The 18,239-nt window shown below is 34.6% G+C and overlaps 1 protein-coding gene across 1 annotated transcript in view; it reads left to right on the plus strand.

Annotated features, from left to right (window-relative positions):
• The window catches only part of LOC124356610 (serine/threonine-protein phosphatase 6 regulatory ankyrin repeat subunit A), a 124,009-nt gene that overhangs the window by 64,656 nt on the left and 41,114 nt on the right, over positions 1–18,239 (plus strand). Inside the window, 5 exon segments of the mRNA XM_046807714.1 lie at positions 1,091–1,291; positions 4,208–4,313; positions 5,816–6,012; positions 11,242–11,340; positions 16,794–16,887. Of these exon segments, the coding sequence (XP_046663670.1) occupies positions 1,091–1,291; positions 4,208–4,313; positions 5,816–6,012; positions 11,242–11,340; positions 16,794–16,887 (697 nt within the window).

The raw sequence follows: 18,239 nt of genomic DNA on the forward strand, positions 1-18,239 counted from the left end.
TAAATCTGTTTCCATCTCAGTCCCACCCTCTAGGTCTTCATTAGTCTCCAGGAACATTTCCAGATTAAAGAGGCGTTAAAATCGATTACAAACATATATTTTATTATAATAACTCTGTTTCCATATCAGTCCCACTCTTTACGTCTTCATTAGTCTTTAGGAACACTTCCAGATTAAAGAGGTGTTAAAATCGATCCGTTCGGACATCAAAAGTGAGGTTATGTTTGGTCGGGACTGTGCCCGACCCGCGAAGCTCTATGATTGACACTCCAATTTCAGAGTTGCCAAGTTGATATACATATCAAACCCGCGAGCCAATAGCAGACCGGCGCTACTTCAGTCCACATGCAACTACAGCTGTTCCGCTGCTCGCTCTGTAGCTCTACTCCCCCGTCTAGTTCTGTGCCGGCCTCGGATCTCTCCGGTCAGTTCGATCTACCGTGATGAATATTCTGGGCGCCACTTGGATTAATGATGAAACGTGATAAAAAGGTGTTAGAGCTTCTCTTACTCAAGGTGAGTGTTCTCCTAAAAAACTTTCTTCTCTTCCAATTGTTTTTTCTGTTGGTCAAATATGTCCTTGAAGGGTCATTTGTGTCAAATACTGAATCATTGAACAATTCATTAGTCTGGTTCTTTGCTGAATTTCCTAAAATATTTTTGATGTTATATTTGTTACTGTATTTCAGGATTTTTTCTAGTAATTTCTTAGGAAATGCTACCAATCCGAGAATTTCATCACGAAGTTTTTACGTCCAAACCTATGGTCTGCCGCAATAAACGATTACAATACGAGTTAGGTTAGAACGTAATATGCCCTACAACCTCTTGATTCTGGGAAGAACTGTCGGCAAAACAGGACACACTGTCTAACCCTAGAATGTGGAGGAAAAGGAACAAGCCCGAACCGGCGGAACTGAATAACGCTTTGAAAACCACAAACCTGATCCCGGCGCTGTTGAACAATGACTTCGTCACCAAGAACAAAATTCAGGCCGGGATACCGTCCTTGGGAGCCGGGGGTAAGAAGGACTCTTCCGGTCCAGGAGCTTGGAAAGGGTTACTCAGCTCAGCCATTAAATCGTTGCAGAAGGGGAAAATTCCACTGCTGTTGGCTGTCGAAGCGGGGAACCAATCCATGTGCCGGGAGCTCCTGAGTCAGCAGACAGCTGATCAACTCAAGGCCACCACTGACAACGGGGACACCGCCCTTCACCTCGCAGCCAGGCGCAGGGACGTGGATATGGTGCGCATCCTTGTTGATTACGGCGCAAACGTCGACTCGCAGAATGTAAGTATTGGCACCATTACATATGAATCACCTTTCATCAATGTGTTAACTTGCTGCCATCAATTTGCATGAAATTTCAAAATTAGAGCAAAAACGTGATAGGCCGCTCGTTGAATGTTTATAACTTGGAATTTGTGGTGGCCACACGGTCTGAAACAAGATGGCCCAAGTCCTGTATGTGGGCGTTTTTTTATCATCACTGTTGATCTTGTACTATCTCTTTGAATTTGAAAAGATTCTCGCACAGACTTTTATCAGGACTGATAGAAGGACGGGCAAAAACATAAACTTTGTCTTCTCTTTCCAAAAGACATCTAAAATACCTTTTGTAGGCATATGTGAAATTATTTTTTCATCTTCAGTCTTAAATTGTAGGTGAAGATCTACTAGATTACTCGAATAATACAATTATTTTAAAAAATTGTAAAAAACTGTTTACAATTATATGATCATACAAGTTTACAGCTTAACTACATAAATTTTTTTTTTTTTTCATTTTCAGTCTTAAATTTTAGTTGCAGATCTAGTAGCATGAGTGTAATAATTTAAATAAACTAATCCAAATAGTTTGAAACTAAGTAAAATTGTCCCCATGAAAATAATACTGTTTACAATTACATGATTATAGAAATGTACAGATTAGCTCTAATTACGAAAAAATATATTACATAATTTAGCGTTTCACCATAGATCTTCTATTACTGTGTGGAAGAATTATAGTATATCTTTTATAGAATCCAGTAGTTTAAATCGAAATCGATGATTATCTTTCTCTCTCTTGTGAATGTATTTAATTATGATAGATTTGGACTTGCAGGCGTGTGTTTGTTTTCAAAATGCAAAACAGACAAGTTATAAAAAGTTCAATACTACGTATTTTAATTTTGCTTCGTTATGCCAATTATATTTAATTGTGTATACTTCATCGACGAATTACTTTTTCCACAGCATCCATTTTATATTTAAACAGGCTTTTACACTTAATAAGACGACAATATAAAGTTTCAAGATATTCGCTAATTCCGAAGAACGTTAAATCTAAACATGAATTAATTATCTTACCACGTGTTCAGTAAGATGAAAAACTTTGTTGTTACCTCATGAATACTACCTTTATTCGAATACATCTTAAACAACATTTTGTATAAAACATAGCGTTACCAATAGAGTTGATTTAACTGGACTCTCGACAAAAGATATTCGTCTCTCCAGGAAGAAGGAATTTCCAAACAAGGCAGCAGAGTAAGTGGTGTCGAGATTTTGGACCTGTCCAAACCTGACTGGCTAAATTATGGGCGGATGTCACGAAAAGTACGCCTTCTCTTGAAATTATTACTTCTGAAAATAGGACCCATCGCCTTCGTTGGAAAAGTAATATTGTCTTTTAACACGATCCCAAGAAACTCGTTTGCTCGTTTACATTTCGAGTTAAAGCACGTTATCGATCATTTTGAGTAGCAAAGGCGATTGATTACAAGATCGATTATACTTTCTCAAACATAATATTCGTATTTTATTTTGAACTAATGCCAAATAAACACACAATGATGCAGTGACTTGTATTTAAGTGAAAATCTTTTTATTAATAAAGTACTTTCATCTTAACCTATGGACATTATTCAGTTTTAAATTTAAATTAAATAATTTTGTTCTGTTTCTGAACACTTTACATAATGTATATTACAGAAAGTAATAGTTATTGTGTGAGTGGTATATAAATCATAACAGTTGTGCATTATAGTCAATATGTTTATTTGAGATGCCACATAAAACATGTCATTTGCAGTCGTCATTCAACACAAGATGAAAGATACCCCCTTATCACTCACCATTCTTTGAATTTGTTTGCACTTTCATCGCTCTGCCTCACTAGAACGGCGGAGAGTCACGCAGGGAAGGTGCAATATTATAAAACTGTGTTTTCATCTCCACATTCGAGTAACTGCCATTCGCTTCTTACATTTGGTAATTGATTTTTTACGAAACGAGTAATTCTCTGAAAATTTGTAAAGATTTAAATTTTGTTATAATGAGTTGAGTCAACAAAATAATGAATAATAATAATAATAAATATTTTATTGCATAAGCAATGTACAAAATTGTATTGCAATTTTCAGTTTTATATGTCAACAAAAATTTACCATTCATTCATGACACTTGGACTCATTCATACATACAATAGTTTCCATTCATAATCTCGTTCATTCGGTTTTGTCCACTCTAGCCGCAGTGTCATTCAGCCAATTCAGCGGTCTCCCAATCGTGTGTTAAAAACTCGTCTGTATTATAAAATGCTGCTCGGATTAATGCTGATTTCAGACGAGCTTTAAATGCTTTGGGCATATTTGCATTTTTAATGGAATTTGGCAGTCTGTTGACAAATTGAGCGCCTGCCTGTGAAGGCAAGCGTTCATGAACTACCGTCCTGTGTCTCGCATTGCGGTAATTGTCCCTGCCTCTGGTTTCATAAGAGTGTACATTACTACCTCTTAAATGTTCGCATTTGTAATTAAAAAAGAGACATACTTCCAAAATATAGAGGCATGGAAAAGTTTACCTACACACTTAGCCGTCTTTGACAACGTGATAAGATTTTTTTTATTTATAAGTATGCCTTCAAACTTCTTAAGATTTTAAATAAATTTAAGATTCAAAAATCTGCATTATGGATAATTTTAAAAAGGCCTAGGACGTAAAATGAATTATCATAGCTCAATTCAATAGTCCATCCCCACTGAACCGAATTGGAAATGTAGAATAACGTGCGTAAATAGTTAGCTGTTATTACCTTTCTGTATCATTATATAACTGGCGCCATTCTATTATAATATCGTCGTTACAACTTCTTCTGGGTTTATTTGCATAAACAAACTATGACATGTGTTTCGTCTCTCATGTAAATTTCTCCATTTTTAGTCTGAAGGCCAGACCGCCCTCCACATCGCTTCCGCCGAAGGGGATGAAACCCTCGTCAAGTACTTTTATGGGGTCCGAGCCAGTGCTTCCATTATTGATAATCAAGGTAAGACTACCGATAATGAGATATATTTTACACAGGATTACTAACTTATTACTACACCCTAACTACACATTAGGGCTTTAAAGAAATCACGATGCATTATACCGATTTCCTGAGAATTAATAATAATTCAATAACTTTTTTTATCTACTTCTCCTGAGTATGTCTTGTGATATTAACCTGTAGCGTGCCTTGTAAGAATTCTGAAAATGCATAGCTAGCAGCTTTTACTTATCATAAAAACTTATACAATTTGAAGACTACAGCCATTATATGGTTGTATATTATACTTGGTTGTAGTCTGTTGTTATTTTTGAAAATTTATAAAAATGTATGTAATTAGAAGAGTATCTAATGTTTTGGTTTTACTCAGCAATCAGATATGTAATCAAAGAAAGCGTATATTAAAGATTTAAGGGGGTTCGGTATGCCCTATCCTTCCCATGTTAATTTGGCCAATTTTATGTACCTTTTTCTCAGAAACCTTTAAAGCTATCATCATCAAACTTTAGGACACTACTATTTAGACCTTTGTTAACATTTAGAGCGGAAAAAAGTTAAAAAAAAAAATTATTTAATTTGTTGTAAATAAAAAAATTATTAATTTTTTTGTAAAATAATTTATAATTATAATTTTTTTTTATAAAAATTTAAAATAGATTTTTATAATGTCTTCCGCTCTAAATGTTAACAAAGGTCTAAATAGTAGTGTCCTAAAGTTTGATAATGATAGCTTTAAAGGTTTCTGAGAAAAAGGTACACCAAATTAACATGGGAAGGATAGGGCATACCGAACCCCCTTAAAATATTAAATCTAAATGTCACTTCTTATACGGTAAGAAATTTTCAAATTGTATGAATTATTTTAAAACATTGCACATTAAAGTTGTCAGTTTGAGTACTGATCAAACCGTAGCAAAATATTTTCATTCGGAATTTTAAAATGTTTAATATAAAACACGGGTTATTTTTAATAATTACCATTCACGGATCTATAAGTGATTTCCATCTACTTACAATACTATATTTATTAACAGTTGAAATACTGCAATGCTTTGGACTGTAACTTGATTAAAAGTATTACTTTCAAATAATTTATTTTGTCGGCACAATGCACAATTTTACTATTATACTATACAAAAGCAAAATTACTACTAGGCTCATATGTTTTACGCATTAAACATTCCTAACTCTTTATAGTAGCTCTTTATGGATATAACACTGCAAAAGTAAAGACATTCAAAACTGTATACCTAGATGTTGAGCTCAAAACATAAGACTGGTCAATATTTAGTCCATATATGTATGTTTAAGTTTCAATATACAGTTCATACTTACTGTAGTGATTATAGTGGTTTTACCAAAAATCAAAAATTGTTTACCTAAGTCTTTGAAACCGATTGTGAGGAAATCTTGACTATACAATTTTCTTTTCTGCATATGCCGGAGATCTAGTTTAATTCAATTTTACAAATTCATAAGACAATTTAGTTCTTGTGCCCTAGATCGGACACCCATGCACCTCGCGGCGGAGAATGGCCACGCTTCCATCATCGAGCTGCTTGCGGACAAGTTCAAGGCCTCTATCTTCGAGCGTACCAAGGACGGCAGTACGCTCATGCACATTGCGTCCCTTAACGGTCACGCAGATTGTGCCATGATGCTCTTCAAGAAAGGTGTCTATCTGCATATGCCCAACAAGGTACTTACGGCTATAGTTCTTCCTTCCTAGATTATATTAAGATGCACGATTTGGCTATAGTTACCTGTTCTTCCTTCCTGGAATAGATTAAGATGCACGATTTGGCTATAGTTACCTGTTCTTCCTTCCTGGAATAGATTAAGATGCACGGTTTGGCTATAGTTACCTGTTCTTCCTTCCTGGAATAGATTAAGATGCACGGTTTGGCTATAGTTACCTGTTCTTCCTTCCTGGAATAGATTAAGATGCGTGGTTTGGCTATAGTTACCTGTTCTTCCTTCCTGGAATAGATTAAGATGCACGGTTTGGCTATAGTTACCTGTTCTTCCTTCCTGGAATAGATTAAGATGCACGGTTTGGCTATAGTTACCTGTTCTTCCTTCCTGGAATAGATTAAGATGCACGGTTTGGCTATAGTTACCTGTTCTTCCTTCCTGGAATAGATTAAGATGCACGGTTTGGCTATAGTTACCTGTTCTTCCTTCCTGGAATAGATTAAGATGCACGGTTTGGCTATAGTTACCTGTTCCTCCTTCCTGGAATAGATTAAGATGCGTGGTTTGGCTATAGTTACCTTTTTTCCTTTCCTGGAATAGATTAAGATACAAGTCGTTAATCTTTTTCTTTATTTTTGTTGCTCCTATATATATATATATATATATATATATATATATATATATATATATATATATATATATATATATTTTTCTGTGTTTATGCCAAAGCACGTGAGGGGAGGGGATATACATTAATCAAAGAAAAGTTTAGCCTTTCGTGGGTTATAATAATACGTTATTAAACTATACTGATTATAACGCAGTATACAAATTAGACCAAGTTTTTGAAAATTCGTAGTTATAATTTTTCATTAAACATTCGTACAAGTATTATTGGAATAATTAATTTTATTTGGTCTATAAATTTTACAAGAGACGTCTCTATCAATATTTAAAAAATCTCAACAGATGTTTAAATTTTAGAACTGAAACGCAAATAAATTACCAAACTTTTTAGGGTTCAACTCTTGTGTTTTCAAACAATAAATGTGTATCGTAATTAAACAGTAGTATTGTTAAATAAACCACCCTTAACCGTAATACAGAATATAAAAACATGGTATAAAGTGAATCAGTTTAAAGTCTTGCTCAGGATATATTGTTTGAAATCAACTGATGTTCTGGAGCGAAATGCAATAAATAAAAGAGACATGCAGAGCTGTACGATCTGTCTTGGCTACCGTCCAACTTCTGCTGAATAGTAGATCGATAGCGTATTTCTTTTGCCTTTCTTGAGGGGGAGGGGGGAGTTCGGTTTGTAGATTTGTATAACCATAATGAAACTATACCAGATCTTTCAATTAAACTATGTTATATGCAAATTAGCGAACAAGTCCAAGTGGATTTTATTTTAATATGCAACAAACTGCACATGCAAAATCTTCTTAGCTAGATAACAGTTTAATGTATTTCCGGTCATTTCTGAAATCAACATAACTTAACCGAGAGCCTGCCATTCCATCCGAGAGCCTGCAATCCTACCCGAGAGCCTGCCATCCTACTCGAGAGCCTGCCATCCTACCCGAGAGCGTGTCATCCATCCCCAGAGCCTGCTATCCTAGCCGAGAGCCTGCCATCCTACCCGAGAGCCGTGTCATCCATCCCCAGAGCCTGCCATTCATCCCCAGAGCGTGTCATCCCATCCCCAGAGCCTGCTATCCTAGCCGAGAGCCTGCCATTCTACCCGAAAGCCTGCCATCCATCCCCAGAGCCTGCTATCCTAGCCGAGAGCCTGCCATTCTACCCAAGAGCGTGTCATCCATCCCCAGAGCCTGCTATCCTAGCCGAGAGCCTGCCATTCTACCCGAGAGCGTGTCATCCATCCCCAGAGCCTGCTATCTTAGCCGAGAGCCTGCCATCCTATCCGAGAGCGTGTCATCCTAGCCCAGAGCCTGCTATCCTAGCCGAGAGCCTGCTATCCTAGCCGAGAGCCTGCCATCCCACCCGAGAGCCTGTCATCCTACCCGAGAGCCTGTCATCCATCCCCAGAGCCTGCCATCCCATCCGAGAGCCTGCTATCCTAGCCGAGAGCCTGCCATCCTACCCGAGAGCGTGTCATCCTAGCCCAGAGCCTGCTATCCTAGCCGAGAGCCTGCCATCCTACCCGAGAGCGTGTCATCCATCCCCAGAGCCTGCTATCCTACCCGAGAGCCTGCCATCCTACCCGAGAGCGTGTCATCCTACCCGAGAGCCTGCCATTCTACCCGAGAGCTTACCATCCATCCCGAGAGCCTGCCATCCTTTCCGAGAGCCTGCCATCCTACCCGAGAGCCTGCCATCCATCCCCAGAGCCTATCATCCCATCCGAGAGCCTGCTATCCTAGCCGAGAGCCTGCTATCCTAGCCGAGAACCTGTCATCCTAGCCGAGAGCCTGCCATTTTATCCGAGTTTCTACCATCCTTCCCGAGAGCCTGCCATCCTACCCGAGAGCCTGCCATCCTACCCGAGAGCCTACCATCCTACCCGAGAGTATATTATTATCCATCCTATCCGCGAGCTAAATGCCCTTCTAAAGAGCCAACCGCCCTTCTTGAGGGCTTAATACCCTACCCAAGAGAGATTCTCTTCCTTTAGAGGTGAGAGTTTTTTAGTGTTTACATTTTTTATGTATTTAAGCTTCATAGGGTATCACATTCGGCTGTTGAATTAACAAAATGGCGATAGACACGCAGAGAGCGGTGACCTAGCTTATCTTACTATCCAGGTATACCCTGTGCAATCGCTTTGCAATATTAATTTATTGTTCCCTAATATCGTTTTGCTTCCCAGAACGTTATAAAGCAATATCAAAAATAAAGGAGTAGAGGCACCTCTTCCATATTATAACCTATCACTGTATAGTTGTAACTTCGATCGATATAGGCCAGTGATATGTAAAGATCTGATAGATTTTGAAACGAAATAAGTATTTCACCATTTATGTCGTGGTGTGTTAAATTTTTAACAGTCGATTAACAATATTATGACAATATTGTACTGTGGAGAGGTCCACTAAAATAACGACTGGTTTAACAAGGTTAAAGTTAGTCAATGGTACGAGAATAACTCGCCAGCAGTAGCAAATTATGGCTGTGGCCCTTCCCTGTAATAATGTCTACCTCGGATTCGATAAGTTACAGCCGCCCTTGAAATAACATAATCTAGCTTTCCATGATATAGTAGCCGTCTAAACTCGCTAATCTTATTTGGTAAGTGCTAGCAGTTACCCGCGGCGCTGCACGCAATTCGAGAAGGGGCACCATGAGCATATTCTTTTTAAATGAGAATAAGAATTATATATTAACACAATAGAACACAAAGGTTATCTGTGAAAGTCAAAACATCACTTTAAACAGTAATTATAGGAAAGCAAAAGAACAGGACTGTTTAAAATAGTGCATACAATCTAAATATTAAAAAAAAAAACAGTTAAATTTGAAGGAAACAGGACTTTTCTGGACATTTGCCATCGTTAAGTGAAACAAAAAATCAGTAACACTACTGCAATCTGATCTCTCTTCTTCAGGTAAATAACTAACCTAACACATAATTAGTGTTCAGTTTAGTATTTCTATTAAGTGCATGTTTTAGAGTTAGTGAAGTTGACACACAACGTAGAGTTGAGATTGCTGACTTAGGCTTGTCACAACGCTCTGGTATGATTTGTTTATTTTAACCTAGTTTGTAATTATGTGTTAGGTTAGTTATTTACCTGAAGAAGAGATCAGATTGCAGATCTCGAAACGTAGTGTTACTGATTTTTTTTGTTTCACATAACGATGGCAAATGTCCAGAAAAATCCTGTTTCCTTCACAATCCTTCCATCGTCCAAAATTAACTTCAAACACACGACAAAGTACGTTTCTTGCAACAATTTTAAAATTATTCCTACAACAAAAACAATCGGTCTAATCAAGATATGGGTATTTCGAGAGCCTCGTGGAGACTGTAGAAAGCCTTCCTGATCAAGTAAGCCTTTAAATAATTTTTGAAACTGTAACTTTAATTATAAAGTGTAACTGACTTTGACAGATGAATAACAACAAACATTTACTATCACTTGTTTTAATGGTATTTATTATTATACATATTATTCTTGACTTTAGCTAGTAGTTAGGACAACATTTATTATCTGCTGATTAAACTAAAAGGGGACTTTTCAAGACTGTTTTAAGAGTAAACCAGTGGGACGTAGCCCTTAGGGGTTTTCTAAATATGAATAGGCATTTATGTTAATCGTGATCCTACAAATTGTCCATATACAATTTCTTTACCACCGGTCGTGAGTTTTTACGTGATTGAATAACAAACACAGAGACAACATTAGATTTTTATATAATAAGTATAGATTATTAAAGCCTAAAATGTGAGTTTTATGTAAATACATAAAGACTCACGATTAAACATTTCACTTTACATTCCACATTAGTTTACAAACTATTTCATTTATTGCAACGGGTTATATAAATAAAAATATAATACTTACTAAATCAGAAAATTCGAAATTAATATTATTTAAGAGTAAAATATTTTATTAAAATATAAGGCTCTATAAAACCACAATCTGGTTTTCTCAGATCAATTATACTTTTATAAATTACATTAAAAATAAACTACCAAACTTTTAGAAAACAATTCACGCAAATTGCTAATTATTCGTGGCCATCAGATCTAATTTTTTTATAATGTGGTTTGTTTATAATTATATGGAATTATTGTAATGAAATAAGATTAAAGGATAAATAACGGCGTTCTCTATATATTCTTAAAAATATAATGAAACAAAATTGATATATATATATATATATATATATATATATATATATATATATATATATATATATATATATATATATTTATTTATTCGAAGATAACTAAATGGGTCTATACAGTTATTGCAGATAAAACCAGTTTTATCATGAAACAATCTATTTATCTTTCTTATTTTGATAAGAGTCGGGTAAGAGATATACCTGGGCCATTACATTTTCCTTCGAAATTCATTTTAAAATCCTTTACTCTACTACTCCTACTCTTATAGTTTCTTTTCCTTTCTAATAATTTCTCATAGTGTAGATCCCTCAAGGAAGTATGGAACAAAGATAACACGCTGGGATGGATTATGCTATAACACAACAAAGGTAGTGTTGCAGAATAGGTCTGTTTTGTTACATAAAGTACTTTGTGTTACAGAATGGTGCAAGGAGCATCCACACGGCGGCCAGGTATGGACATGTCGGCATTATCAACACTCTGTTACAGAAGGGCGAGAAGGTCGACGTCACGACCAGCGTGAGTTGTTATCACTTGTCACTATCACTATCACTAGGCAAGCACTATCGGCCTTATCGTTCTTATCGCTTATGATAAGGATTTGGTAAAACAGCTTTTGCCGGACCCTACTTTCTGTTCAGCTCAAGATTTATAATTCAATCGTTTATGGTTTTATTAGCCGAGCGTTAGTCTATCGCTCGAGGAGCTGGAAAATTGCATTACTCCGTTTATGTTTGTCTGCAAGATATCTAGAGGAAATAACTGAACTACAAACTTGAATTTTGCATGAAGCTTCATTTCTTCTGGGCAACATTGAGTTCATTGGTGGTGCCTGTTATCCATGAGATTTGGCTGATCTTTTTTGAATATATTTTGTTGTCTTATTGATAAATTCTCGAAATAACTAATTAAAAAACTGAGTATAACTATGTGGCATAATGACACATAGCGATAGATAAATGTTGCATATTACCTAAGCGAAACGCGTTATTGATGTGGCCAACTCCTAAACTGTGTAATACGTTCTGAACGAATTAGAGACCCATATCCATTACGTTTCATTGACGTTTAGTGACTAATGTATTGTAAGAGTGTTAAGTTCAGCTCCAGTTCACACTTCCACTTAGTGCAGCGTCTGAAGTCTAACGCTGTGACAGATTTGACTCCTGGAATCTGGAATCTACATCCATCTGAAGAGATCCAAAACAGTCGGCGACGAAGAAGCTCAAAACATGATGAGACAATGTGAACACCACTTTATCTTGATTACATTTGTTTGTAGTCAAGGTGTCTCTGATGTCGAAACTATGTAGAGTATGCCGACTGTTTTGGATCTCTTCAGATATATATATATTTTTTTAAGGAGAGGTCGATGCCCTTTTAAGCTTTATTCCGTCCGTCCTCATGGGCCACTGGCTTGTGCGAGGATCTTATCAAACAGAACAAGGGGGAGAGTCGATACAGTACGAGGTCGAAGGTACTGATAAAAAGCGCAACGGCCACAGACAGGATTTGAACCTGCGCTATCTCTAACTCAGACCCAAAGTCCAACGTCTTAGACCACTCGGCCATCGGCACTCCTAAAGATGGATGTAGATTCCAGATTCCAGGAGTCCAATCTGTTCAAACCAACATTCTTATTGAATCAACCCTTCCCACTAACACTCTACGTAATTTATTGTTTTGAGAAAATGTTTCCTTGCCTATTTCAAAATATACATTTAAAAAAGTCTACTAATTTTCGGTATCTCTTATCAGAAAATATGTGTGAGTTATGCACTCGTGATAAAATAGTATTTTATAAAACCTTGAGCTTCCAAAATTTTGAACATAGTATATTAATAAGCCGGCATTAAAGATTCGTTACATAATAATTAACGTTGTGCAAATTAATTTTCTAAACTACATATTTAACCATATAAATTTTAGAGTAGAACAATCGGATCTTTCTTCCGAATGTGCCACATATTTTTGTTCAAATATTTCTGTCTTCTACTCAGTTTGACTTGCGTAGGTATTGTTGGGTTTAATAGCAATACTGTATCAAAAACATTACCCTGACGATTTAAGGAGGATTCCACTCAGTTTTCTACTACCTTCAGCTACAATTGATTAGCTGGAATTAGCAGTCTCATATTGCCCTTCTGCTTCCAAACAAATCAACCAATGACTCGTTTGGTTTCTTACCATGGATTGTGCTGAACCCCGTCCTTTAGAATACTTGGGGAAATGTGGGGATAACTGAAATTGCCATGTATACTCTTTGAAACGGCAATGTTTCTATTGTTCTCTAGATGACATCAGCACATTCTAAGTACAAAAACTCCTAGGTTCCCATTCCATATTAGCATGTCAGTAACTCATATTAGTTATCTAAATATATGGTATCTACTAGTTTGACTGTTATTACATTTATTATTTTTATGGAGTTAAGATTATACTTACCTTATAGTGATATAAGAATGAGTTTTGATTTACTTCTTTGCAGTAATGTTTTCTCAGACCTCATTGTTATGGTCATCTCTACATGGTGTCCCGTAAGTCTCTGGACAAAGATATACCACGTTATTGCTCAGGTCAAGACACACATATTTCTCCATATGAACATGGGTCTCCGATGCTTAGTTTCCCACCTGTCTGTCTGTCTGCCGTTTATTCAGTTTTTGTATTGTTGTTATTCGTTGAGAACCTCAATGTGGGCCATGTCTTGTCACAGTAAATTTACTCGAAATTATTTATTTATTATTCGATTTAAATAATTTTAGTGTAGTTATATTTTTAATTATATCCTCTAAAGATTGTTATTCTTGCAATTCTTGAGAAAAACTGCTGGTTTTTAAGACATTCAAAGTTTAAAATTCTTATGGCCGCGTTTTGAAAATATTAAAGATAATTCATGATAATTTTTCGGCTATTTGCCTTGTTACAATAAACATTGTAACCAAATTTGGAATAATTAAACTTAAGTGTTCATGATATTATTTTTTTAATACATACAGACGTACAGATGGAAAACTAAGCATAATAGTTATTTTATTATTTCACCCATGTTCATATGGTGAAATATGTTTGTCTTGACCTGAGCAATAAAATGGTATACCTGTACCTTTGTCCAGAGAGTTACAGGACACCCTTTATAAGTATATGTTTTAAGATAATTTTAATGCGTCATAGTATATATGTTGGAATACCGTATCCAGAGTTTAAACTAATATTATATGTAATGTTTGAAAATAATACCGTTGGGATAGGAAAACTGCAATTATTTAATAGATTAAATTAGTTATGACATTATAAGAAGGTTATATGCTATGGTTTGTATTATTATTAATTATAAAATGAAATATTTTTTAAAGTACTGTATTTTATTTACAATTTTATTGTGAAATTTTGTTAACAGAAGTTAACAATAATTGTGCTTTTTAAGTCTTTGACATTATACTAAACATCTAGCTTTTATTTTATCGGTGTAGTTAGATTCTGGAAAGTGGTGCCAGCTTTGTAAAGATTTAGATAATCGTGATTGTTCCCGCCATACTTGCGTTCGCATTTAATTTATGACTTTTTGAGTTTCTACGTGAACTTTGTGTATGTTTTTAGGATACTTCAAAGGAATATGTAAGTTTTGAATGTTGCAATGTTTGACTTCACATGTGTTTGGCAATAAAATCACTGTTATACACACAAATACAACTGCTATTGTACAGTTCCTATATTTACAAAAATATAAGTCTGTTAAAAAATTAACATTTTTTTATTTCTTTTTAAAACTATATAGAGCTTAAAAAAATGCCATATTTTGTTAAACAAAACTTTTACAGATGTTTTCATGGCTGTTATTATCTTAAGCTGAAATCAAACCCGTAGTATATACAGGGTGAATATAAAGTCAGGACCCCCCCCCTCTACTTTTTTCTATATGTAATATAATGAGATATCCTTTGGGTAGTGGTGCATTATGGAAAGGAAAGGACACACACAAAACTTTCAATATCATAAAATTAAATTTCCTTTCCATATTACACCACTACCCAAAGGATATATCCTTATATTACCTATAGAAAAAAGTAGAGGGAGGGGTCCTGACTTTATATTCACCCTGTATATCAATTTTCAGCCCAAACGTAGTTAGAGTATTTAATTGATTGTTTTTCCAATGTGTCTGTCTGTATGTGTTGTTTATAAAAAAAATTAATATCGTAAAAACTAATAAATTAAATTATAACAAATTTGGCTCAAGTATTTATGATACAAAGGCCATTTAATGAAAACTTATCATATAATTATCATGAGTATTTTCAAAATGACGGCCGTTAAACTTTTAAACTTAGAATATCTTAAAAACCAGCAATTTTTCTCAAGATTTACACGAATAAAATTTGCAAAAAAATATTAAAATCGAATAAAATAACTGATTTAGACTATATTTACTGTGACAAGACATGGCCCACATTGAGAGCTGCCGTTTATTCAGTGTTTGTATTGTTGGCTATTCGCTGAGAACCTCAACGCGGGCCATGTCTTGTCAAAGTAAATATGATCTTAATCAGTTTAATTTTAATAATTTTGGGTCATTATATTTTTAAATAAAATCCTTAAACAACTATTATTTTTGTAATTCTTTAGAGAAAGAGCTGGTTTTTAAGATATTCTAAACCTAAAAGTTTTAATGGCCGTCATTTTGAAAATACTAATGATGATTTTATTTTTTGTTAGTAGGAATGTGTAGGAATTATTTCAATTGAATGTTATGTCTCATATAGACAATTTGAGGCAAATACAGGAAATTATCTGTAGATTTTTGGAATATCGATTGATATATGAAAGGTGTTAAAAATTAAATTTCATAGAAAGTCAAATGAAAACCAAATATATGCTGAACAAAGCATTACACTAATGATTCATCATAAAAATCGCCGTTTACAATTTACTAATTTTAACGTTTATTTTTTAACAGACCAACTTTTACAATCACATATGAATAAAATTACTTCCACTTTAAACTGTCTTTCTTCACCAAACCATTTTAATATCGTACATTCCTGTAAAAATTTATACATGTTCGTTTTAATTTTGCGATTCCATCAGTACATTTTTGTTTCAACTTGGTAATAAAACTGTCTTACGTTTCTCTTCTTACCATACTACTTGTATAACAACACAATTACACTATTTTGACGTCTAAGGCACTCTGTCGAATTAAAAACTTATTTATAAACAAATAATGTTGAAAGCACAGCAGCAGCATGGGCAGCTTAATAAAAAGCTAAAATTGAAAATGTTTGATCGAGTGGACATTTGTGTTGTAAAATCGTAATTCTTCAAATATATATTAGCCAATAAATATTAGTGATCATAATAATTAACTAAGAACATCTTATTGCGTATAACAATAAATGCGACAAATTACTTTATTCCAAGAAATATTAAATTTCTACGCAAATCACAAGTGTTTTCTCCTCTTTTTTTAGAATGATCCTTTAAAAACTTAATATTTTATAAGCAATAAATGTTCTGAAGCATTCCACGTTTCCAAGTGAAATTACTGATCATGGCAACTTTCCAAAGATAATTTCTTCAAGTTTCTTTAGGGAAGGTTCTTATTCTGGCATCGCAGCAATGGCAAACATGTCTCAATGTAAAGCTTAAAATATTTTAAAATCTTGACAACTATTTTGAAAGTTTAATAATCTATGCATTTTATTTTATTGTTTAATCGATGATTCTAAGTGAATCTTTCCGTATTTAAAAAAATTATGTCGTATAAAATGTTCAAATTTAAAATTATCTCTAAAGTTATATGCTTCGATAAATATAAAAGTGTTTGTTTGACCAACATGCGAAGACATAATATCAAGATGTAATCTTGCAGAAGTGTGACATGTTCATTGTTTAAATTAATCTTACCTTTTCATCTCTTTTCTAATTTTTTATTATCTTTTCTGATCTTAGCTGTCTTTGTATGTCCACAGGATAACTACACTCCCCTGCACATAGCGGTAGAGTCTTGTAAACCGGCGGTGGTGGAAACTCTTCTGGGCTACGGAGCGGATGTCCATGTCAGAGGTAGTAACTGCCGCTCAAAATGAACATTTGCGCTCTTTAAGTAAACCCCACATATGTTTGAATAGAGAAAGGTAATTTACGGTAAATACTGCTTATATGCGATTGGGCCCGAGTTTGAAGGTTTTAAGTCCAGAAAAAGTATAATACGTTGTGAAAGGAAGTTTGTGGAAGCCAAGAGTAGCCTATCTCAATGAGAGATGAAGGAAACAGGATCTTTCCGGACATTTACCATCGTTCAGTGATACAAAAATCTGTAACACTACGTTTCGAGATCTGCAATCTGATCTCTTCTTCAGGTAATAACTAATCTAACACATAATTACAAACTGGGTTAAAATAAACAAATCATACCAGAGCGTTGTGACACGTGTAAGTCAGGAATCACAACCACCGTGTTGTGTGTCAACTTCACTAACTCAAAAACATGAACTTAATAAAAAACTATATACAACACTAGTTATTAAACGAATTATTAATAATTAGTTTTAACCCAGTTTGTAACTATGTGTTAGGTAAGTTATTACCTGAAGAAGAGATCAGATTGCAGATCTCGAAAAGTAGTGTTACTGATTTTTTGTATCACTGAACAATGCCAAATGTCCGGAAAAATCATGTTTCCTTTACAATCGTCAAAAATAAACTTCAATCAATGAGAGGTTTGAAACTCCTGCATTGATACACATATAAAAAGCTGTCATGATGTAATTAAGAATTCTGTGCAAACAACTGAATGTTGACTCTATATACTACATTTAAGATACAGAACATTTCACATCTTACTATTTACAAGATAAATACATTATGTATACGTATTCATCTCACTTAATTCTTGGTAGCCTACAAGTTATAGGTATGCCAGGTCGTTCCGGAACTGGAACCGTTCCAGGCTCGGAACTAGTTCCTCAAGATAGTTCCAGTTCTGTGCGTTCCGTTCCGACAGTGCTTGTCTACTTATTTAAGTTTCTGGCCGATTTCGTTCTAGTATAATATAATACTAGGTTCCGATATTTGAATTTTAAACACGAAGTCTATCTGCTCAAGTTATTTTCGTGCTAATCACACAGTTCCATAAAAATTAAACTTTGTGAATGCTTATATTCGCAAATATCGTTTTAAATACTAAATCCATTAATAACTAAATCATAAATAACGTATACTGTCAGTATAGGTGATCAAAGTAAACTATACAATTTTACTAAAGACAATTTTATTCAAATAAAATCAAACACTATAAGAAATATTTCTGAAATGAATTGAAATTCACATATTTTAAAATAATAATATAAAATACAATTAATTAAATTAAAAGATAGTTAAATATTTAGAAGGATTACCTTGAAACAGTAAAATAA

The sequence above is a fragment of the Homalodisca vitripennis genome, chromosome 3 (assembly GCF_021130785.1).
Source record: "Homalodisca vitripennis isolate AUS2020 chromosome 3, UT_GWSS_2.1, whole genome shotgun sequence".
NCBI lineage: Eukaryota > Metazoa > Arthropoda > Insecta > Hemiptera > Cicadellidae > Homalodisca > Homalodisca vitripennis.